The sequence below is a fragment of the Crocodylus siamensis genome, chromosome 4 (genome assembly GCF_052110815.1).
Source record: "Crocodylus siamensis isolate JL-2025a chromosome 4, ASM5211081v1, whole genome shotgun sequence".
NCBI classification, from domain to species: domain Eukaryota; kingdom Metazoa; phylum Chordata; order Crocodylia; family Crocodylidae; genus Crocodylus; species Crocodylus siamensis.
Genome location: NC_143398.1, coordinates 163391204 through 163414824, shown reverse-complemented (window position 1 = coordinate 163414824; position 23621 = coordinate 163391204). Strand labels below are relative to the sequence as shown.

The following is a 23621-nucleotide window of genomic DNA, read 5'->3' as shown; positions in this document are numbered from 1 at the left end:
TATGTTGCTTGGAGGCCAGGGCCCACAGTAGCCCCCATGGCACTAAATGCATCATACACATAACCTGAGACAGTCCAGGCCCAAAGAGTTTACACTCTAAACAGGCTGCCTCAGTCCATTAAGGGGTATTATTCTTGCTTTCTGATGAGAACTGAAGCATTGGGAGAGCCCGCCAGTTGCCTATGGTCACCCAGGGTGTAGGTAGCAGAGCTATACCTACCCAGATCTCCCAAGTCCCAGGCTGCTGCCTAAGCTACAAACCCAGCCTTCCCCTCTGCCTCCAGGAGGGAGTAGGGCAGGGGGAGCCTAAACCAGGAACTGCGTTCTTAAGGAAGATGTAACTATCCTGTTTGGATTGAGCAACCCTGTGCTGCTTCCAAATAGCCCCTAGCAACAGACAGACATAGTTGAGGCTTATGGCTTTGTGACGGTCCCAGCTGTGAGGTGCAAGATGAGGAAGATCAGTCAGGCTGAGGTTGGTGGGGTCTCCATTCCTTGTGAAGGGCAGACAAGAAGACTTGGGGGGTGGGTGGGGAATGCACTTCACCCTCCCTGGGTGTTTCTTCTTCCCTCTCCCTGAGGCTCTTTGCTGCAAATCAGCCTCCTCTAGCCTGATATAGTCTCTAGGTCATGAGCTTTGAATTTCAACTTGAGAATAAACAATGGCTATCAGGGCTCTGCAGAGGTGGGGAATGCATTTAGGACAATATTTACTCACAAAGTCCCCACTGTTACTGGGGTCAAGGCTGTGATAGGAACACAAGGCTGGGTGAGACTTCCCAGACCACTGAACCCTTTATTCAGAAGATCTTACAAATTGTTCAGTGCCACAAAGTCCTGCTTAAAAACACAACTAGGAATGCCACAGGTAATAAGAGAGACAAGGGGACTGCCAGTGCCCAGCCACTTCAGTGGCAGAGAAGTAAACATGTTCAGAGGAATCCAGGGAGAGGTCTATACCCTGTGCTACAGAGGAACACAAACCATTGCATAGTCCTTGCTGATCTGACCTGAAACCAAGTAATCAATTTGATCCTGAGCAGAAAAGTATTTCCCTCAATCAGTCAAAACCACACCTTGAATTGTGACCAATGTCCAATGCTTCAAAGAAAGGGTAGGATGGTGGGAACAAAAAAGTCAGCAAAATATTTATAAAGGAATTACTAAAGTCTTCTGGCCTCTCCAGGTGGCCAACTGAAGCTCTGAAATATGAGATAAGCTGACACCACCTTGACAATGATATCTATCTTCCAAATCCTAACATTGGCCTTGCAAATACATAATTAATACCATATTTATTTGCAAAGCACATGCTTAAGACATGCACCTTCTTTTGGGAAGGCAGAAAGAAGGAAAAAAAAGATTTTTCTATTAAAATAAGTAGCTTAATATACTGGATGAAATGCATAAAATTACTTTGCTCCACTCATAAAAAAAAATGTGTGTTTTCATGCACTACAAGATCAACTTGCCTAGTGCAGAGACATAGCAAGGGCATGCAACTGGAAATTATGATAGATATATGTGAAGTAATGATGATAGTTGTATCAATATGCTGATACTCATGTTAGCCAAGCTGTTCAGAAATCAGCTTCCTCTTTAAAGATGCATCCCAATTTTCAACCACTAATTTTTGGGAAAATGCTGTGTGTAGTGTGCATATAACTATGGTATGCAGTATTGCATGTGCTGTTTACCAGTCCAAGAACACCTTTGCCTTGTTATAGTATCCTTTCCATAACTTTACTGAATTTCATCTTGAAGTACTTCTGGTCTTTTGTTCCCACTACCTTGCTCAACTGAACATTGCCAATAGCTCTAATAGCTTACTGCTCAAATAGCTAGAACCAGAAAGGTCAAATGGGCAGCTTTAACTAGAGAAATTTGCTTTCTGAGATATCTGCAAAGTGGCTGATGAAGCAGTTCCCTATCTGTCTGAAAAAAAGATTTATATATAGCTTTTTGTATTAATCTCCAGACAGCAAGAACTTTAAAAAGCAGAACTGAAAATTATAATCACAGACAGCTGATTTATAAATTTTGTTTAGAAACAGTAAAAAAAACCTAACGAATGTAATCACAAGATATAATTAACATAGTGGGTTGAACTTAGGTAGGAACATGTTAATCTCAGACCTTAAAGTAATGTGGTATAATTTTCTTATTGGGTAAACCCAAGCTTAGGCAGTGACTTATTGTAATGATTTCTAACACCTTTTAACCCCATAGGATACTAGTTATAAAGTAACACTATGAATGGCTATATAACTAAAAAATTAGCATAAATAGGATATTAAAGAACATGCACCTCAAAATAACCCTTGGGATGGATGGAACAGAAGGGTCATTGCTGTCCCATGCCCCCACGGATCTCTCTTACTCCCCTTGAGAGCGGAGACTAGATCCTGACTGAGAGGGTTCCCCTTCTGACAGCCCAGTTCAGAGACATCTGACTTCGCTGAATCAGCTTGATGTGCATCTTCTAACTGAGAGACTATAGATAAGTTACTAACCAAGTAGAAACTCGTGGTTAATTTCTTTATCTGTTTTATTATTACTATCAATTTTAATTTGTATTGTTATGTTGTCTGTTTATTAGCTTAACCTTTTTACTAACTGTCATATGTGTAAACTATATCTTTTGTTGTCATAAGTAAAATTTATTCTTTTTATAAGTAAAACTTGTCATTGCTTTCACTCCCAACATCACCTCTTCGATCCTGAACCAAAGTAGCTCAGTGGCTAATAAAGTTGCAATGCTCAGTCAGTCTGCAACTAAATTGATATACTCACAGTGCCCAGCTGGCCTGTGACATTCAGGCACTGTGCCTGGTAGCTATGGGTGAGTGTTTGCTCCTGAGGTTTTTAGGAGCAGGTTAGACAAACACTTGTTTGGGCTGGTTTATGCAAGGCTGATCCTACTTCGAGCAGAGGGTTGGACTAGATCAAGGTTCTCAACCTTTTTAGACTCAAGGCACCCCTAATTAGACTCCAGACAGTCCTCAGAAAATGCCAGCTCATCATTTTCATTTATTTCTTGACTATAGAAAAATAATAGAGCAATTCTCTTGGAAGGACCTCAGAAACCCCACAGCAAGGCATGTGGTTATTGATACTGTGGATTCCTATGTGAAATCTCTAGGTTTATCTTGTGAGTGATGTGTGAATCACTGCCCCTAATGGTGCTCATGTTATGTAGCATCCTTAAAAGGATTTGCTGCACACCAGACTGCTGTAGTACCCTGGTGGAGAGTCTCTGAACAAGACCGTCTCGTGAGGTCCCTTCCAGCCCTACTTTTCTCTGACTGACTGATCCTATGAAGCTGGTGAGACTGGCTGATTTGGGGGAAGGTCAAATAAATTATAATATGTTTAATACATCTAATTACATAATAACACATTATGTTATGGGGGCAGTACACCTCCCTACAGGCCAATGTCAGCCCCAAAAGAAGAAAAGCTTGAAACCCTCTGGGTCAAGCTCTGGGGGAGGCATGGCGAGAGAGACCTGACTGTAGGTGTATACTACAGGCTGGCTAACCAAGGGGAGGAACTTGATCTAATGTTCACCCATGAAATAATGAAGGTCGCATGTACTTGGGACATGGTTGCAATGGGTGACTTCAACTACCCAGATATCTCCTGGGAGGAATGCTCAGCCAGCTCAGATTGATCATGATCTTTCCTGACCAGCACCGAAGAGCCTTTTTTGACTCAGGAGATGCACAGGCCAACTAGAGGCAATGCACTTCTTGACCTGGTCCTGGCCAAAGGGGATGACCTGGTGACCAACTTAAACACAGAGGGCAGCTTAGGTGATAGTGACCATGAAATCATTACGTTCACGGTCCACCGCAAGGCTGACAAAACAGATACCAAGCTCAAAGTCTTAGACTTCAAAAATGCAAATTTTAATAAGCTCAGGTCACTAGTAGAGAATTCTCTGAGAGACCAAGGACCAGAGGTAAAGGGATCACAAGAAGAATGGTCATTCCTTAAGGACACAATCCTTAAGGCTCAGAAAAACCATGGCATGTGTGGTGGGATCCCTCCCAGTCACCAGCAGTTCATGCTAAATGAATAATTTATTGTGGGGCAAGTAGTGGACAGATTAGAGGAAGTGCATAAGAACCAAGGCATGTGGATAAGGGGTAGCAGAGCTTTCTGGGGATATGAGCCAGGCTTACCAGCCCCACATGTTCACAAGTGAGTGAGGCCTCTAAAACTCATCCATTTGGGGCATGGCCACAGGAGGGATCATCCACACCTGCTGCCCTGAGCTCACAGGCCCCCATGGAATAGCTGTAGGCTCCAGGAGGGAGCGTTCCCTCTTGCTCCCTGCCTTACACCTCACCAGCCCCAAAGCAACCTTCAGGCACTCTGTATCAAACAAGACCTCCAGCATAGGAGACCAAAAGCCAAAGTGAGGACAGTGCTATGAAGGGGAGGGAAAGGGATGGGGAGAGCAAGAGACTGACTATTGTGTCACATTCCTGCACCAGCAAGGGAGGAAGATAGATCCTGGGAAGGGACCATGCCCCGCACTGCAGAGGGATGCTTTAGGACAGAAAAAATAGAAGCATAAAAACAAATCAATGTCAAGTTTTTATTGCCCCTTTGGAGCCCTGTGAGGTTGCTTTTCCCAGCATCTCCTTGCAGTCCCAAGTGCTAGAAGTGTATTTAATTCTCTCCTTATCACTTGACTGCAGAAACTGAGTCTTTAAGATCAACCCCTGTTCCCACAAGCCCCTAAATCCAGGAAATGCAAGGGGCTCTGGGTCCTCTTGTGTCAGGCACAGAACAAATGTTAGTCAGTGTCCCAGAAAGTTTAGGACCAAATAAGGATGAGACAACTTTTATCATCAAATGGGGAGCTACAGCCCAGATGTGGAAAGGTGCTGAGGTGCCTAACTTCCTTAGTTTCTATGGGACTAAGGCACCTCAACACCCTTAAGGAGCAAGCCTCCCATAGCTACACCCATGGCTTGCAGATCATATTCCTCACCAACCTGTAGAGGTTTTAGCCCCCTTGGCTTTGGCCCACAGGTTGTTCTTACTGGGTGCATCTTCATGTGAAGTTAACATGACTGAATATATTCTGGCTCAGTTTGAGTCAAAGTAAAGTAATCTCAGCATCACTATCTACAGATGTGTTTAAGTGCAGTAATTTACTGAGCTGCTGGATACCACTTGTATCTGCCAAGATTATCCGGCAGTGCAGTAAATTTGTCTACAACACCCTAACTGCCATGCACAGGTAGACAGTGGTGCTTTACTGTGCAGCAAATTAGTCTGTTGTGCAGTAAAGTGTCTTGTGTAGATGCATCTATTGCAGACTTCTAGCCTTAGCCTACTTTTTCTGGCCTGACTTCTGAGTCTCAACCTGCCTACATCTACCTCTCGCTCTGGTCCAGCCTTTGGTCCCTTTGCACTGCTGCCTGCTCTCCTACTAGCGGGCAGCCTGGCCTGTGTGGCTGTGTTCATAAGGACACATTGTGCCAGGCCCAGCCTGACTCCAGTCCAAAATTCTCCCAGGATTCCAGGGAAGTGGGAAAAGAGCAGCAATAAATGAAAACAAACAGTGTGCTTCCTCCAGCCAACATGGCTGTGATGGGAACAGGCCACCCCCTTCTTCCCGCCTGGCTGGGCTGAGCTGAGGATGATAGGGGTTGGGGGAAGAGAAGGAAACTGAGCTGTCCTGTAGTTGACGGGGTGCTGTCTGGGGTGGGACTAAGGCCCGGTAGCAGCATGTATGGGCCCTGTGGGGAAACAGAGGCCTCCAGGCTGGGCAAAGCTCCTGTGCTGTTTTAGTGGAGCACAGTTCCTAGCCACAATGTGGTAGATGTGAGCCCCAGGCTGGCCAAGTGTGTCTGATTGCCTGAAGTTTGTGCCTCTTCCCCTGGAGCCTGCTGCTTTTATTACAGCTCAAGAATCTCCTGCCATGGGCTGGAACTAATGGTAGGCAGAGCCCACGTTAGGTAACAGAAGGACAGAAGCCTCTATGAGCCTCAGAACAGGTGCTTGAGTTCAAGTGAAGGTGCAGCCACATGTAGAGCTGGCAGCTTCCCGGGCACAAAGCGGTTCCAGGGTCCAGCCACCAGGTGGCAGCATTGGCCAGACCTGGGGAGGCAGTTGGGTTTGGCTCTCAGGGCCTTAGGTCAGGCATCTGGACTCTCCAGCACTGGGGAGGAAGAAGGGGTCTGGTTCTTGGTCCACTTGCAACTGCAAAGCCTGAATCCCAGGGTGGGGAATGTACATGCCCAAGCTGCCTTGGTGGTTGTGGATGTAGCAAGAGCCTTGAGGAGACCCCTGGCAAGATAACACCTCCATGGCCAGCTTTTGGCCAGTGCTTCCCTTGGCCTTGCTGTCTGCAATCCAGGGATGGAGAACAGGGGGCAGTGCAGCATTGGCAGAGCTGTCAGCTTGCCCAGCACCAGGGCCTGGGCTGCGGGCAGCTGGGCCAGCTGCCCCAGAGCTCTGACTGCAGGAAAGACCCAAAGGGTATGGAGCTAGGACCTGTTCTGTTCTGTTTCCCATCAGCTTTTCCAGCTCCACAGCCCAGCCCTGCTTCACGCAGGGGAACCGACTGCTCTGGGGGGGTGGGGATCATACCACTAAGGTCCTGGCTGGGTAGTGCCAGCTTGGTGGAGCAGTAGGAGGATGAGATGGCAGTGGTCATGTCTACTCACTCCTCCCCAGCACAGATCCTTCTCAGGCCTGGATAGAGGCCTCTAGTTAATGGGCCCCAATTGGGGTTCCAGTATGCAGCTTGGGCCAGGGCTCAATGGGAAATTGGAAGCAGCTGCACTGGCTGCTGGCTTCTGGTGCTGGCTGGGACCATGAGTGTGAGCTGCCAGAGCTGGGCCTAGAGAGCATCTTGATCTGCAAGCAGGGGAGCATCACAGAGAAAGGAAAACATGAGGCAGCTGAGCTGAGTGGGGAGTGGGCTGGCCTAGGATGGGCTTCAGCAGGGGACCAATCCTGTTCACCCTGGCACAGGTCTGGCATCAGGGTGTACAGCATGCCACCAGAAGCAGTACAGCACTGTGTGAGCACTTCCTCTCCTCCTAATGCCCCTCAGGGCCTCTACAAACCATGCATACCAGCTCAGAGTGGGACATGGTGGGATGTTCACCATGTATCCCCTGCATGATAGTACCCTTCTGGACCCAACTCAACCTGGGGTGAGCACCCCACTGGCACTAGCAACCCATCCTCTCTGACCCCGAACATGCAGGCTGAGAGGTCAATGGATGTAAACTTCCCTAGGCTGCGCTGGCCCAGATTAAGCCAATGCTAGGCTGAGTCAGGGCTTAGACCAGATGTGGCAGTCACAGTCAGTGCTGCTTGGGGCTGGTCCTGATGGCTCCAAATGCCTCTTTATTCCGAAGTGGAGCAAAACTGCTGGAATTCTCAAAACTCCCGAGAAAGGGGAGCTCTGAGATTTCTTCTGAGTGCCATTCAAATACTAAGAGGAGAAACATTCCTTTGTGGCTTTGTCGCTTCAGTGCCTTGCTCAGGCACCCCTAGATGACAGCACAATTTTGTTATAATGAATCTGTAGTGTACCCCCAGCCCAATAATCTTTCTCTAGGTCTCAGGGAAGCCAGGTGTCATGAGGTCATACTGTGCATTATCATAGTTAATATAAAACACATTCTATATTATGTTACATCGAACTTTCAGAAAGCAGATTAAAATCAATGTTTCAGCTGAACAGCCGGGAAGAAAAAGGATCTTTTGGCTTTTTCCTGTGGAAAATTTAATCAAAATTGGCAGATACCTGAGAAATGTTTTGACTTTGATCAAACTGACTCTTTTTTTTGGATGGAAAACCGATCTACAGAAACTGTCGGCTGCCTGTAGTTTTCAATCAGGGATCACAGGGGGAGCTGTTCACTGCTTGCATGTGTAGCTCACAGATCTGTGTGGGCTGTGCGTGTTCCTGTCAATCCCCAGTCCACCAGACTATAATTGCTGCAGCTACAGGTTGTAGGGGGCTTATGTCTTTGGTTCAAACTACAGGGTTTTAAGTCTTTAGTTCTGGGAATAATTAGTTCAATCCCTAACCAGGTCCACATCAGTGACCTTCTCGCCCATGCAGCATAAACTCTGCTGTTTGCAGCTTTTATTAGTGATAATAATTAGTGGTGCCTCACTGCTCCTTATCTAGTTGTGCAGTGAAATCTCTAACTGGCTGCAATCAAATCCCCCCAACCAAAGAATGTTTTGGAGGATTGACCTGGACTCCTTCATTTCTGATTGAATCTGCTGAGATTTTTTGAAGGTCTGATATACTGTTTCAGTTTTAAAAAAAATCAGAACTTTCAGTGGAAGAAAAATGGGTAAAAACACCAACATTTAAAAAAATATTGCAGAGTTTTTTTCAGTTAGTTGATGAGCCCTCTTTTTTCATGACTGCCTTAGTTCATCCAGCATCCCGCCCTTGTGTGCTGAAACTAATTTGCGTTCTCAAAATTAGGTATAAATGACCTTAGGGGTAATGTTTTCTCAGATTACACTGCAATGGACATAAATCTCTAGCAAAGGCATTTTTTGGATACGTGGTTTTGTTCTTAACTGACTTTTGAGAAATAGCAGTGTTGGGAATAGCTCTGGTTAGAGAATTTCAAGTTTCCTAGAGCATTTCTATTGAAATTTTGAATGCTGGCTTAAGACTGGACAAGTTTTGGCCAAATTTGATGCAATCTTCTGGGCACTTACCAAAATAATCGCAGCATTTGAAATGCGGCTGAGATATTGGGTTAGAATTTGACATATGGATGGAATCACTCAACCAGATTTTTGTGCAAACTTTTTGTTTCAATGTTAAGTTACATTTGAAGTCAATGTAAAGCTCCCAAGGAGTTTCTACCCTGCCATCTAAGCCATAAAATTAGTGAAAAAAAACTTTTGGGGGGGGGTGGGAACTTAAAATGCAGACAACTTTTTTTCTTGTGAAATATTTTGAATACTGCTTCTGGTTGAGAAGTGTTCTCTGTTTCTTACTTTGGGAGGTGACTTTAAATTGTAGTAAAGTAAATTTAGATTTGATTTCCGGAAATGTTTCCTTACTGTTTGAACAGAGAGGCAGTGGAACAAACTGCCCAGGGGAGCTGTGGAGTCTTCATTGTTGGAGGTGTTCAAGAGGAGACTGGATAAGCATTGGTCAGGGGTGATCTAGGAATAGCATGTCTGCCTTCGTGCACTGGCTGGACCGGATGATCCTTGAGGCCCCTTCCAATCTATGATTCTGTGAATATGTAAGTTGCTGGACGTGTCTTCTGCCTCCAGTGCTAAGAGGAAGCCAGAAGCAGTGCAATGTCTGCTGCATATTTTCAGTGCTCTCCAAAATAGCCAATCAAAACATATAAGCATGAGCTGCCATATGGGGTCAGACCACAGGTCCATCCTGCCCAGTATTCTGTTTCTCTCAGTGGGACAGAGGAGGTACTCAGTGGAAGAGTATTTAAGCAGAACCTGTCCAGAGTGATTCATCCCCTGCCCCTCTCTCCCTGCAGTGTCCAGCATACACAGGACTCAGAAGGCCTAACGTGGAGATTGCACCCATAACCTTCATGTTTAATACCCATTGATGGTCCTGTCCCAAATGCATTTGTCCAATGCTCCTTTGAATGCAGGTAAATCAGCCTCTACAACACTTTATGGCAAAGAGTCTCACAAGTTAACTACATGCTGGGTGGGGGAAAAAAATCGTACATTTAGAGAAAAAATGGTAAGGGAATCCGGCTGTGTCCAGCGCAGAGCCCACACATGCCTCCTTGGTAGGAAACGCTCCCTTTGGCTTCACTGAGTGGCTTCACATTCTTTCCTTTGCTGAATGAAGAAGAAAGAAAAATCATTGTCCCACCTCATTTACCCCCTTGCTGAATAACTTACCCAGATCTGGCACCCTGACAGAGTTTTGAATCACTTTGCCTTCATCAACAGTGAAAAAAACCATTTGCTATTGCCATGAAAATGGGCTGGGTGAGAGTGAGGGGCTGATGGCTTCTGCAGCTGATGTCTTGGAGGTGGCTTTGAGTTTTTTCTGCTCTGGGTAATGCTATGGAGACCTGTTTATGAAGGGAAGTCAGATAGATAGGCAGGTAAGGAGGTAGACAGGCAAACAAGCAAACATGGAGATGGATGGACAGAAAGACAAACTGACAGATGGGGGGCTGAAGTCCTTTGATGGTGGCTGTGCTCTGGGGTCAAGCAGTTGGCATCCTCCAGTCTTGGTGCAGGCATCCAGGTTTTAACTTGAGGCTGTAAAGCATGCTGAGCTGAGCTTGGGCACTGAGAATTCAACATTTGGGCTGGATACTTTCTGGCTCCGGGTGTGGGGCTTGATGCAGTTGATTCCATCTGAGAAGGGGAGGTTCCAGTGAGAGGTGCCCTCATGAACGTCCAGTGCTTTCTTGGAGGCCTCCGTAGACTCCCCCAGGTCTCCTGTGCTAGGCTTGGGTCCAGTTCACTTCTGACGGATGGATTCATGCCCACTGGATTACATGCTTGTTCCATGAGCTTGCCAGATGTGTAAGAGCATGGTGCCTTAGGACTGTGTTGGCTAAAGATCAGCTCTGCACCACAAAATCTGTCTGCATAGCTAGGGATACAACGAAATTTCCCCCTCAGAGCTACTGTAGATCCATGGGCAGAACCCCTGGGGTTGAAGCAGTGCTGTCATTTCATAAAAAGCATGAATGCATTTATGTGTGGGAGGTGGCCTAGCTGCAGTGGTGAAACCCTGTCTGTCAGGTATTACCTCTGCAGTAGGAGGCACTGCTGGCACAGCTCTGGTGGCAGGGGTTTTGTACGGTTTCATAGTTTCATAGTTTCTAGGGCCATAAGGGACCTGAGCAAATCATTGAGTCCGACCCCCTGCCATGGCAGGAAAGAGTACTGGGGTCAAACGACCCCAGCAAGGTGTTCATCCAGCCTCCTCTTAAACACCCCCAGGGTAGGAGCCAGCACCACTTCTCTTGGAAGTTGGTTCCAGATCCTAGCCGCCCTGACCGTGAAGTAGCACCTCCTGATATCTAGTCTAAATTTACCTGCTGCCAGCTTGTGACCATTATTTCTAGTCACTCCTGGTAGTGCTCGGGGGAACAGGGACTCCCTAAATGCCTGCTGATCCCCTCTGACTAGTTTGTAACAGGCCACTAGATCCCCCCTCAGCCTTCTCTTTTGGAGGCTGAACAGGTTCAGGTCCCGTAGCCTCTCCTTGTAGGGCCTGCCCTGCTGTCCCCTGATCATGCGAGTGGCCCTCCTCTGGACGACAAGGTGTGGTTGGCCTTCCTGGCTGCATCCCCACACTGCCGACCCATGTTCATCTTGGCATCAATGATGACTCCAAGATCCTTTTCTGCCTCTGCACTGACGAGAAGGGAGTTCCCCAGCCTGTAGGTATGGTGCCAGTTGTTCCTCCCCAGGTGCATCACCTTGCACTTGTCAGTGTTGAATCCCATCCTATTCTCATCCGTCCACCCCTGTAACCCGTCTAGGTCCAATTGCAGCCTATTCCTTCCTTCTAGCATGCCCACATCTCCCCACATCTTAGTGTCATCAGCAAATTTGAACAGGGTGCTTTGTACCCCTTCATCCAAGCCACTGATGAAGATGTTGAACAGTGTGGGCCCAAGGAATCAGCCCTGGGGGACCCCACTGTGCACATCCCTCCAAGTCGAAAATGACCCATCCCCCACCACTCTCTGGCCCTACAGTCCGTTGGCGACTCATTTGACTGTGTGGGTGTCGACACCACAGTCCCCCAGTTTCTTAATGAGAACGGGGTGAGAGACAGTGTCGAAGGCCTTCTGAAAGTTCACTGCTACCCCTACATCTAAGGATTTGGTGACCTGGTCGTAGAAGGCCACCAGGTTGGTCTGACAGGACGTGCCACTGATGAACCCATGTTGGTTGCCCCTAAGCATAATCTCCCCTGCTGACCCCTCACGGACATATCCCAGAATAATTCTCTCAAAAAGCTTACCCAGGATCGAGGTAAGACTAACTGGCCTATAGTTCCCCGGGTCCTCCTTCCTCCCCTTTTTGAAGACGGGAACCACATTGGGCCTCTTCCAGTCCTCTGGCACCACACCAGAGCACCACGAGTGCTTGTACAGCCGTGCCAGAGGTCCTGCAATGACCTCAGCTAATTCCCTCAGCACTCGGGGGTGGAGATCGTCTGGATCAGCTGATTTAAATACGTTCAGTCCCTCCAGAAGTTCCCTGACTAGATTCTCACTAACGCTTGGCCTAGGTGAGCACCCCCTGAGGCCTGAGGGGGACCCAGAGGGAGCGTGACAGTTCCGGTCCCTGCTCAGGAAAATGGAGGCAAAGAAGTCGTTAAATATGTTGGCTTTGTCATCTGGTGTAACTACCAGATTCCCAAGTCTGTCTTGCAGGGGTCCCATGTTAGTACCTTCTTTTTCCCCCCTATGTATTTAAAAAAGGACTTCTTGTTGTCCTTGATCCGGGAAGCTAGTCCCAGTTCCATCTCTGCCTTGACCTCCCTGACTGCCCCCCTGCAGCCCTGAGCAACCACAGTATAACCCTCCCTGGTGATAGCCCCTCCCTGCCATTGGGTGTGCGCCTCCCTTTTAGCTAGGAGACACTCCCAGTAAAGGTGTCAAACTGACCTCATGTCCCTAGTTTGCTTCCTTGCCACTGAAAACTATCCCCAGAGCTTCCTTGTAGCCCTGAATTCTGTGGTAGGTCTTACTCCACCAGCTTCCCCTGCCCCTGAATTTCCGGCCCTCTGGCAACCTCCAGGCCAGATAAAATGGCTGTTCAGGCTGTCCATTCTACACAGCTGCTATAGGGTAAAGAATAAGTCCTTAGCAGCACTATTAGACTGCTATCGTCTGTGGAGGCGCCAGTGCAAGAGCACAGATAATCCATCTGGCTTGTATTACACACACCCTGCAGACAATTCTTACAATATTTTTCCTAAAGCCCCATGCCCTGGAGTCCTGTGAATTCTCCAGCTGCCATTAGAAGTAAAAAAAAAAAAAAGCAATTTTCCAGCCCTCTTCACCATGAGGAAATCTCAAAAAGGTGACCAGTTAAAGACATGCCATCCAAGAAGGCAAATAAAGGGACCCCATGGTGATTATTTTTTATGATTCTGGCAGGCGCACTGTATTTGAAATGGCAGGAGAGGTGAGGAGAGGGTGGGTTGACAAGACAGGCTCCATCCACTTCTCCCTGCCCCTGAAATCCAAGAAGGCCCTGGATCAGAGTAGGGCAGGCCAAAGCCCTTTCCTGTTTCAGTGTGTTTTGCCGTTGAAGGTTCGGGTAGGGCAGGGTCATACACATGCAGATGTATTTTTCAGTCTGCCTCTCATTGGAATGAAAGCATCATCCCCCACCCCAGAACCAGCCTCCTTCAAGGACTGCTAGGGTGGAGGTGGGTGGGTGGCTGCAGGTGGGGGTGGAGGAGGAACAGCAGAGCAGTGCTGGGATCCAAGACAGGGGTTTGGAGGGGAGGAGGGGGATGGCAGTGCACCTGCCAGGACTGTGTTGGGGTATAGGGACATGAGCCAAGGTGGGACTAGGAGCAGGTGAATGATGCTGATTGCAAGTATAGGGAAGGCCATGGTGCAAGGCCTGGCTGGGCAGTTCTCCCCCCACCCCACAACGAATGCTCCTGCTACACATTAGCTGAAACATGGTGCATCTAGGAAGAAAAAAGCTTCATTTATTGGCCATATAGGCACATCCCTCAGGCCATATATGTTCTACCGCCCCTTGCTGGACAAGGCATGAGGGATAGAAGGATGGGATGGGACAGGACAGCAGGGCCAAGTGTTCCCTTTGCATCAGCTAGGTTGGGACAAAGGGCTCTTAGGGAGCTTAGGGTCCAGCCCCCTGCAGTCCGTGCTGCCTCTGCTGGGACCCAGGCCTTTCCACTGCTTGCAATGCCACCAATGCCATATACCTCTGTCTCCAGGGCCCCCACATCTGGAGAACAACAGCCAGTGCTCCCTTGCAGGGGTCTGCAGCAGAGCTGCGTTCCCCTCTCTCCTCCATGGACCAGTCCAAGCAAGTCCTACAGACACTTCTCATGAGACAACTCTAACAGTGCAAAGAAGCTGTGCAGGCTGGGCCCCTATGGATCCACTAATGCAATGATTTTTGGGTAGCCTCTGTACAGGCCATTAGACCCCCCCCCCCCCCCCGCCCCCCGCCTTCAGCTACACAGGCCCTCTTAAGCAACACAGTATCCCTAGCAAGTGAGCTAACCAAAGCTGAGGCCAGGCCACGACCATCCTTTGGGGAATGGGACCCCACGGGGACAGGATGGGACACTTTGTAGGTCAGCTGCATGTAGCTGGGAGGTCGAGAGGTTTTTCTTTCTCTTTCCCCCAAACAACATCAGCACTGCAGAGGGGTCACGTGGGGCTGTGCTGGCATCTGTTTCTATATTGTACACAACTGAACTGCACTCCCGCCTGCGTCCTGGCCTACAGGCATCCTCCCGCCCAGGGGCCTGGCTGACAGGAAGTAGTGGGAGGCTGGACAATGGGACGGATGCCTCTCCATGGGTCCAGAGTCTGAGTTGAAGCACAAGATGCTTCAGGGGACAGCCCCACCCTCCATTCTTCATGTCCCTCCTGATGGAGTCCCCTCCTATTGTGTGAGGCAGAGGTTTCACTCTGTGCCAGTCCCCTTAGCACAGCGTGGGCCAACCTTTTTGGCAGCGTTCCACAAATTAGCCCTGCACCCTGCCCAAGTACTGCTTTTATCCCTTTCCACTGCCCAGTCAGCTGCTCTGCTTTCTGCTTCCCACCTTCCACTCCAGTCTGATCTGCGGCTCTGTTCTCTGCTCCCTGCCCTATCTGCAGCTGTTGCATGCCACACACAGAGGCTGCCTGTACCTTTGTGGCATGCATTCTGCAGCTTGGCCACCCCTGGGGTATGAGCCTGCTGCAGGCAGGAGGAGCATTCCTTCCTGTCCTTGTGGGGACCAATTCTCTGGAGTTATCGGGAGCACATGGCAACCCCAGGCAGAACTCAGGACCTCGCTGTAATCATCAAGCGATTGCCAAGCAAAAATATAACCCCTGCTACAGATAGTCCCTCTTGGGCCTGGGGACTTACTGGCAGTTGGCATGACGTAGCGAAAACAATGACTCCATCCCCCAGGGCAGAAGGGGGCAAAGTTAAGGTTAAATCCCCAGTATCCAGGAGCTCATAGTCTACTGCTCTAGACACTGCACCTCTCCACCCTGGGGTAGAGACAGTAGGGAAGTCAAGAGGAGAAGGCAGCTGGAGGTGGCCTGAACTTCAGGATTGCAGCAGAGCAGAGAACTCATGGCAGCAATCTTGACTTCTGCTTTTACCAGTGATACTTGCTGGAGAAGGAAGTGTCTTCCACGTCGCATTTCTGCTCTGCCTGATGCTGGGGCTGACAGTAAGACTTGCTCCTGCAGCTGCTCTGGGGGGCGCCAGGGGGAGCAGAGAGCCAGGATCACATGCTGGAGATCTGCTCTGCCTCTGTGTGCGTGTGCTTGTGTGTGTGCATGCATGCACACATGTGCATGTCCCATATGCTGCAGAGGCTGCCTGGCCCATTTGCTCCAATGCTGTCCCGTTGCAGGGCTGTTGCCCAGGTCAGTGGTCCTTTCTATAGCAGGGACCCTCCCCCTGGCTGCCTGGCTCTCTCATTTGTTGCCACCTGGAATGGCATCCCTGATGCCAGTTTGCAGCCCACCCCATGCCCCCACCTCTGATCCCAGCCTGGATGGATTTAAGCACAACTGATTCAGAACTGGAACCTGTCTCTTGACCTGACTGATCAGGTCCTGGAGGTCATGTGCACCCAAGTAACAGTGTGCTGGCTCTAGTTCTTCCTATTCTGAGCTATGTACTGCTGGGCTATGAGCAGCCAAATGATGTGGCATGAAACCAAAGTGCCTGGCTACCAGCATGCCCTTCCGCCTGCTCTTGAAGTGCCCATCACCTTCCTGCCATGTCAGGGTGACACCCATACAGCGCTCTCCTCCTCTTCAGTTCCTGGAGTATCAGGTGCTTAAGATGCTTCCCAGCATCAGGCCTGTGAGTCCTGTCCTCAGTGTTGCCACCACTTTAAGGAGTCCCTGCCTGGCTCTGGTTCCTGTGAGTTTTCAGGAGCTGTTTCTCAGGGCACATACATCTCTGGGGCAGGGGGGGCCTTAGGGCCTGCCATGATACTGTTTTTTAGTGAACTAGCTTCCTCTGCCCTCAGAAAGGTAGAGCTGGAGTTTTCACCAGCACTGGGGGAACAGCTGGTGTTGATGAATGGTTTCCAGTGATCAGCACCTGGAGGAAAGGCCACAGGGGGTCTGCAGCCACCTGGCTGAGGCAAGCCTTATAATGACCTGTGGAAGAGCAAGAGAGATATTCTCCCTCCCTCTCCCCTCAGATCCTATCCCTGGGCATTGCAAGGGGGTGTTTGCTGTCTCCTTAATTGCAGGCTTTGTACATCCGCCTGTGCCTCCAGGCACTAAGATTCTCCCAAGGGGAGGCATTGGGGGTCACCTCTTCCTACCAAGCCCAAGGAAGCCCCACTGGGGGAGGGGTCTAGGCTCACAGGGAACAGGCTTGGGGTCAGCACACTGGTGAGTTTTCTACACAGCCTATAGCTGGCACTGAACTTCACTAGGGCTCCACTGCAAATGGGGAAGGGGCATGAAACCAGCCTGGCCCCAAACAGTCCCTCCACTCTGGAGACGTTCTGACCCGGTGGCAGACTGGGTGGCTGTAGCCCTTGGCTCAAACCAAGCCCCCACTGAGGTGGTCTGGGATTCCACCTGGCTTTCACAGCTAAAATTCTTAAGGGACAACCCACCTTTTAAATTTTAATTTGAGCTCCCCAGAGCAGAACTAGGAAGGTGAAGATGCTCCTCCACCTTCCACTCTCCAAAGGCAGGGCTGAGAGCAGAAAAAGACTCCCTGTGGCCAGATGTGGGGGCAGTAGAAGACAATGTCTAGGCCTCGGGGGTGATGCAGCAGCACCGGATGAATGTGATGCCCAGACAACTCTGGGTGCATCTGACTGGCAGTGACTGTGTCAAGGACCCCGAGGCTGCATGACACCAGCTAGCTTCGCGGTTGATGGCAGATTGTCTCCATCAGCAGTGAGCTCAAGGCAGGCAGCAAAACCCACCCAACACCATTAGATGCTCACACCATTAGCTGCATTGAACTCTGTGCCATCACAGTGCCCCAACTGGTTTGTTTAGGGTCAACTGGGGCATGTCCCCTGAAGGGGCAGTCACTGCAGGGTACACTTACCCCGCCTTTCCCTGAGACTCCTCCAGGCTCAGGCTCAGGCTCAGGCTCAGGGCTGGAGACTGCTGGAAGATCCCACCTCTTCTCAGCACAAAGATGGAGCTTTCCATAACTGACTAAAGGAGTCAGGGCCTTCTGGCTGGTGTGTTACAGTGGGCACCCAAAGACCCATATTGCCTGCCACTGGCCTGCTCGGTGTCTTGGGGTACATCTCAGTGCCCCAGTTTCCCCAGTGGGAGGTAACACCAACTCCCTTGCTCAACCTCTCTGAGACCAACTGACAAAGAGCTAAGCATGGCTGACTTCCACCAGGAGCTGGGTATCTTTTTCTCAGAGGCCCCCTTGGTAAATCCAAGTTGCGACCTTTTCCTAGGCCTCTTCCGCAAAGTACCAGCTTGAGACCAAGCCAGGCATTGTCCCTGCCAAAGGAAAATCATCATAGCTCATTGCAGTGAAGAATAACTGGTTCTAATTGTAGCTGCAGGGCAGTGGTTTGTGCTGAGGTGTCTCATTATCTGTAATGATCATGTTAGGCTGAAAGCCCAGCCTTCAACTTAGCTGCAGCCTCCTTGAGACTAAATAGTTTGTGATAAAAATACAGCTTCGAAGCCATCATCTCTTCCAAATGCCTGTTTACTGGAGCAAGGATTTACTCCTCTGCTGGCTCAGAGGTGGTGTTTTGGCAATGGTAGCACCTGAGAAAGGCAGCATATTGCACAGCTGAAGAGTCAGGGGAGCTGTTTGCAAAGCTGTCTGCTGTGTACAGGGGCTGTCATTAGGCTTCCAAATGGGGTCATTTTATACTTGACCTCTCTGAAGTCTCCCTGCCTCTGAAAAAGGAGCACTTCTTGCTCTGAGCTGTTTCAGGGCATTGGTGTGTGTGGTTAAACTGCTGTGGCACTGCATGCCACAGCCAACTGTGTTTCCCTGGTGCATTTGTATCAGTGCACCAGGATCTGTTCTCTATGATCATAGGTCAGAGAGGGGAGTTTAAAGAATGATCAGTCTCTGTATGAAAGGCTGTGCTCCTAAATTCATTTGTCTGTCTCTATGTCTATCCATCCCTAGGATTTTCCTTGTCTATTCATGCTCTATTGCACTCACCACCAGCACATCTAGCTTGCTGTGGACTGGGCTATGGTTTTAATCCAAGGTCTGACCCAGACCCTAGAGAGACTCTTTCTAAGCAAGCTGTTGGGATATCAGCGTGGGTGACAAGGCCAATGAGAGAGAGCCTGGGGAGGGTAACAGCCTTTCATGGGGAAAAGAGAGGCTTGTCCCAGGGCTGCATCTCTCTTCAGGGCCAAGAAGGGTGGAGAAATGGTCACTGGTACTTATTATATGTGGGATGGATGTACCAGAGGGTTGCTGCTGAGAGCAGGACCTTTGCACCAGGGGCTGTACATACACACAGCAGCCATCTTTGTCCCAAAGCGCTTACAGGTGAAGGGGACAGGACAGGTGAAAGGCTGGGGAAGAGATTTCTTCTCACAGCAGAGAAGAGACCACAGGAGAACCCCTGCTCTTGCCAAGGCCCAGGTCTGGCTGGAGGACTTTGGGATGGAGAAAGGTATCACTCAGGGTGGGCTTCAGCTACAGAGGTGGGCTCTAGTGAGGGGCTGATGGCAAGCAAGGGGCACCTGCAGCCCTTGGGAGAAGGGGCTGTGTGGAGATGGGAAAGGGCAGCAGAGTGATCAGAGGAGAGTGCCCCTTTTGGGTGAGGGGCTGGGTCCATTGCTGGGACCCGGCTGCAGGATGGGCTGTGGCACCTTGGAGGAGTCAGAAAACTTGGCAGCTTGGGGCTGAGGAGAGGATGGCACCTCCATGGCAAGGCCGGTGGGGAGGATGCTGACAGAAAAACTGAAATTCCCTCCAAGGATCTGAGCCAGTGGACCTGCAGGCTGCCAGAGGAGCCTGGGCAGGTATGGAGGTGGGTTCACCCCTCCCCATCTTAACCCACTGGGCACAGCTGGTGATGGGACCCTTTCAGTGGAGCGGGGTCTGGCACAATCCTTCTCCAGATGCATCACCATGGGCTCCTGATTGGGGGCAGGGCAAGAGGGACAAGACCAGGAGAAATAAAACCGCCTGAGCCCAGCAAATCAGCTTCTCTCTTGGCCCTTTCCATGGTGTTCGTACATTTTTTCTGTCGTGGCGTCCACATCATCTGGTTCCCAGCTGCCAAGGCCTTGGTTCCCTCCCCCCACCAAGTTATTTTGTAAGCTTGATGCCTGGCGAGCTGAGCTGCCTTCCTGCTGATGTGGCAGTGCAAGATATTCCAGTCTGGAAACCACCAACCCTCCAGTCTTGCCAGTGCTGCTCTGCTTCCCTATTCTGCACTCCATAGTTTAGATGGATTCTCTCCCACCCGACCCCTGCCTGGCACCCCCAACCCGTCCCTTCCTGCAGGCTTGTTAGCACCTGGTTCCTTCCCCCTTATCTCCATACCCTTGCTTGCAAGGGCTAGGAACCACAGGCAGAGAGATGGCTCCACGCCCGGAAGTCTTGCGGCCTCTTTCATTCCAGTTGCTATTTTCCGATGCTTTGTCAGATTTTTCCTGCTCTGTCTGGTGCCAGCTTCTCAAAGCCTTGGATCCCAGCTAGCCCTCCTCCAGTAAGCCAACCAGCCCACCTCCTCTAGCTCCTCTTCCTCCCTAAAGCAGTAGCTGCTGGGGTGTAGAAGAGAAGCCACTCAGTTCATCTGCTCAGTCCCGGACACTAGCCTGCTGCGTGTAACCCCCTCTCCATCCATGTCTCTGTTTCTTTCCCCTTTGTCTTTTCACTCCTCTCTCTTAATTTTTATTTTGCTTGGAAGGGGCAGGGGGCATGTGATTGTATCCAAAACATTGCAAACCTGCTAATGTCCTCCACCCTCTTGCCCCCGCAAAGTTGACTCAGGATGTGGGAGGGTAAGTCAGATACCTGGGATGTGGGAACCCGCCCCTACCCCCCAAATCTCTCATGGTTCCCAAAATTTGGATGGGATTTCCACCTCCCCCACCCTGCCTGCCACTTATTGCTGCAGACTGCCTCTCTTCTATGCACTCACCCTATGAAGCACAATCTCTCTGCCTTTGATGTGTCCCAGAGGTTCAGGAGGATGTGTTGAATCCTGGCCAGGGTAAATTGTTGGAGCGAGCTGTTAAGCAGCTAAACCAACATGTGCTAAGACACACACAGTCTCACTCCCACTTACTCCTGCTCTTTGAGCTGGGCCCCTTTTTCTCTCCCTTTGAGGGATAAATTCTGCAGACCTGACACAAGCATGTGGACAGAACAGGCCTGTGTCCCTGGGCACAAGAGGGGATATGGGAGCTCTGTGATGGCCTTTATTTCCCTTTCCATTTTCTGTTTCACTTTGTAATTTTTGTGTAATTGATATTATTGATGGGTGCATTTCAGGTCTATCAATGCTTCTCCCCCAGCAATTATAGGCAGCAGGGGCAGGGAGTCCTCAGGAAGCTTTCAAATACAAAATCCCAGGCAGAGGAGCAAAACTCCACAGCTGAAGCCCCTTTAGGCAGCTCCTTTGGAATTAAGGTGCTGCCCATGCACCCCTCTTTCTAGGTGCCCAGAGCTAAGGCACAGGGCAGATGGTTTTGATCAGATCCAAGGCTGCATTTCAGTAGTTCTGCAGGGTCCTGTGCCCAGGGTGACTCAAGCTTCTCCATTCCTAGAGGGATCCTGATGGACCCTATTAGACCTGGCTCCAAAATGACACTTGGCAGTCTGGGCTCCAGAGCTTTCTCTTTAATTTGCCCTTATATGGAGTTCAGCCTTTCTTTCTTCAACTGACTTTTGTCATTGGTGGGAGGAAATGTTGGGGAGGTGGGGCCACCTCTTCACCCAATGAGGCACGGAGGGAGGAACCTACAAGGGAGGAGGAATGATGTGTGCGTTGCACCCCCATCTGGATGGTGTAGGTGCAATGGGGAAGACATGGATTAGTGGAGTTGGGAGGGGGGAGCTGGGTCCTGGTCCTGTCCAATGAAGATGCAGACTGAAGTGCTGAGGCTTTTGGCTTGGCCTGGAGCTTCAGTGGTTCCAGATGTTTTGGTGACTCATGCTGGAATCTTTAATGTTTCAAGAATGGAATAACAATGAGGAGGCTGCAATAGCATCTTAAGGGGGAATCACCCAAGGCTGCAGCAGCTCTGTTGTGTATTTAAAAGTTGCAGCGCATCATTAATACTGTTCTCAGCTTCTGGGTGGCTCTGGATAGGGTCAAAGGCTTTGGAAATGCTGCAAAACCCTGGTCCTCTCCAGAATTTGATTAGGAAGCTTTTCCCCCACCGCCTATCTGCTCTTGGGGAGGCGGGGAGGCCAGTAGTGAGTCGGCGGGATAAGACAGTAGCTCCCTGCTGGGATCAGTGTTCCTTTGTGTTAGGTGCTGTACATGCATTTAGCAGGAGTACGCTGACCCCTGAAAGCATCCAGTCTAACTAGACAAGGCAGAGGTGATGAGGAGATGGGAAAAAAAGGAGGCTTAATTCACTCAATTTTGCAACAGAGAATTCAGGCCCAGAAGGACCAAGGAGCATATTCCCAGGAGGGCTTGGCTTCCTTTTGGCTATGGGTTTTGATGCCTAAGTAACTGGTCAGCCTTGTGTGGAAATGGCACCCTGAGCAGTCGGCCAGAGAGCTGAGCTGGGAGGTGACCCCGGGGCTCCTGCCTGGGATCTTGCCCATAGGTTCACCTTGATCTCTAGTCAGCTGCTGGCCATCAGCTTCTTGCCTGCTCCCTGGAAGAAGCCTGTGCCCTCGGGCAGGGCACAGTCAGTCCATCCTAGCCTCATACTTCTCCCCCCTTTGGCTGGTGTGGCTACCTGGTGTCTCTTTACTGACTGCTCATTGCTCACTGCTATATGGTATTCCCTCTGTCTACTCTGCTCTTTGAGGAACCAAAGGCAGCATGAGCGGGTCCTAATTTCCACGTACCCCTGAGACTCCTTCCCTCATCAGCTCTAGACCACTTTGCACTTTCAGTTGGCCCTGGTATTCACTTTTCCCTCCTGTTCTTCCCTGTCTACCCTGTGACACTGTGTGCTGTTACATAGCTGCTGAATCCCCGCTCCCAGAGGTGGCTGCATTTCAGCAGCGCAAGTGCAAGTGCAGTTTGCAGAGCACAGTGGACAGGTCCCCAGAAGGTGCCCTCTCTCTCGCTGCAGCCATGGGGGTTATTTATGGAGGGGGCAAGGAACCAGCAGCCCTTGGGCAGCAAAGGCAGTGGAGTGGCTACATTTCAGGCCACCAGATATTTCTCTGCTGTTTGCTTTGGTGTCTGAGGGTAAGGACATGAGAGGCCTGCGGGAATAGAGCTGGGACTGGCTGACTCACCGTTCCTGCTGCAAGAGCTCCAGGGGAGGGAGCCTGAGGTAAAAGAGAAGCTGGGGAAGGAGACAGGACTACGGAGGAGAGGAGAGAGGTGGAGAGAACAGGACAGAAAGACACTCAGGCAGGGACATCTCAGGGTATGAACACATGGGACTTCCATAGAACGACAGGGAAGTAGGGCTAGCAGGGCCCTCAGGAGGCCATCCTGTCCAGCCCCCTGCTCAAGGCAGGAGCAGCCAGCCCTGTCTGGACCTTCCTGTATGTGTGTTGGTCTAACCTGCTGCAGGGATGGGGGGTAAGATGGGTTTTGTAAACATTTTAAAACCGCCTGTTCTTGTGGTAGGTTTCCATCAGCACTTATGTCCTCCATAGGAGGTCTATATTGAGCAGATTCTTTTTGGTATTGTGTGGTGGAACCGGAGCGTGCTCCATCCACTCCATGCATTGACCTGGTATTGCAGTGCTTCCAGGACCGGTGCAAAAAAACAGGAAAAAAAAAAAAACAAAAAACAAAAAACACCTGCTCTTAAACCTGCCTGAACAACCCATCTAGAATGACAACCATGTGCAGTGTGCAAAAACATCCAGAACATCAAACTTGTCACAAGTAAAGCGCAGGGACATGGACATTGGCTATGTCCTGCCATTGCAGGTTCAGAGCAGGCAAGGAGGGTAACCAGTTTCCAGGGAGCAGAATCTGGACAGGGCCCCTGGCACTCCGCAGAGGGCTGTCCGCAGCTCCAAACCTGCAGGATCCTGACTCATATTTCTCACTTGGGATGAATATCCTGCTTCAGTTAGGCCTTGGGGACCCTCAGACAGCCCCAAAAATCATGGTTCTCCCAGGAAATCCTAGGAGAGGGAGAAGGCTAGAAGGGGAATCAGGAAAAGGCAGAAAGAGGAGGAATGGAGAAAATCCACCCCTGAGATTGTCACTAGTGCAGTGAGGGGCCCCATTGCAGTGGCAGGGGGTTGGGGAGAGAGTGGAGGGGTCCATGACAGGTCCC

The 23621-nt window shown here is 50.0% G+C and overlaps 1 protein-coding gene and 1 non-coding gene across 2 annotated transcripts in view; one reads left to right on the top strand and one right to left on the bottom strand.

Moving 5' to 3' along the window:
- LOC149867076 (alpha-2-macroglobulin-like protein 1) overlaps window positions 1–17390 on the bottom strand; it is a 39955-nt gene extending 22565 nt beyond the window's left edge. Inside the window, 1 exon segment of the mRNA XM_090041677.1 lies at window positions 17284–17390. Within this exon segment, the coding sequence (XP_089897803.1) occupies window positions 17284–17390 (107 nt within the window).
- Window positions 17391–22914: 5524 nt separating this feature from the next.
- On the top strand, window positions 22915–23100 carry LOC149867075 (U2 spliceosomal RNA). The gene has a single exon (XR_016442188.1). It is a non-coding gene; the product is annotated as a U2 spliceosomal RNA (small nuclear RNA).
- Window positions 23101–23621: the final 521 nt, after the last annotated feature.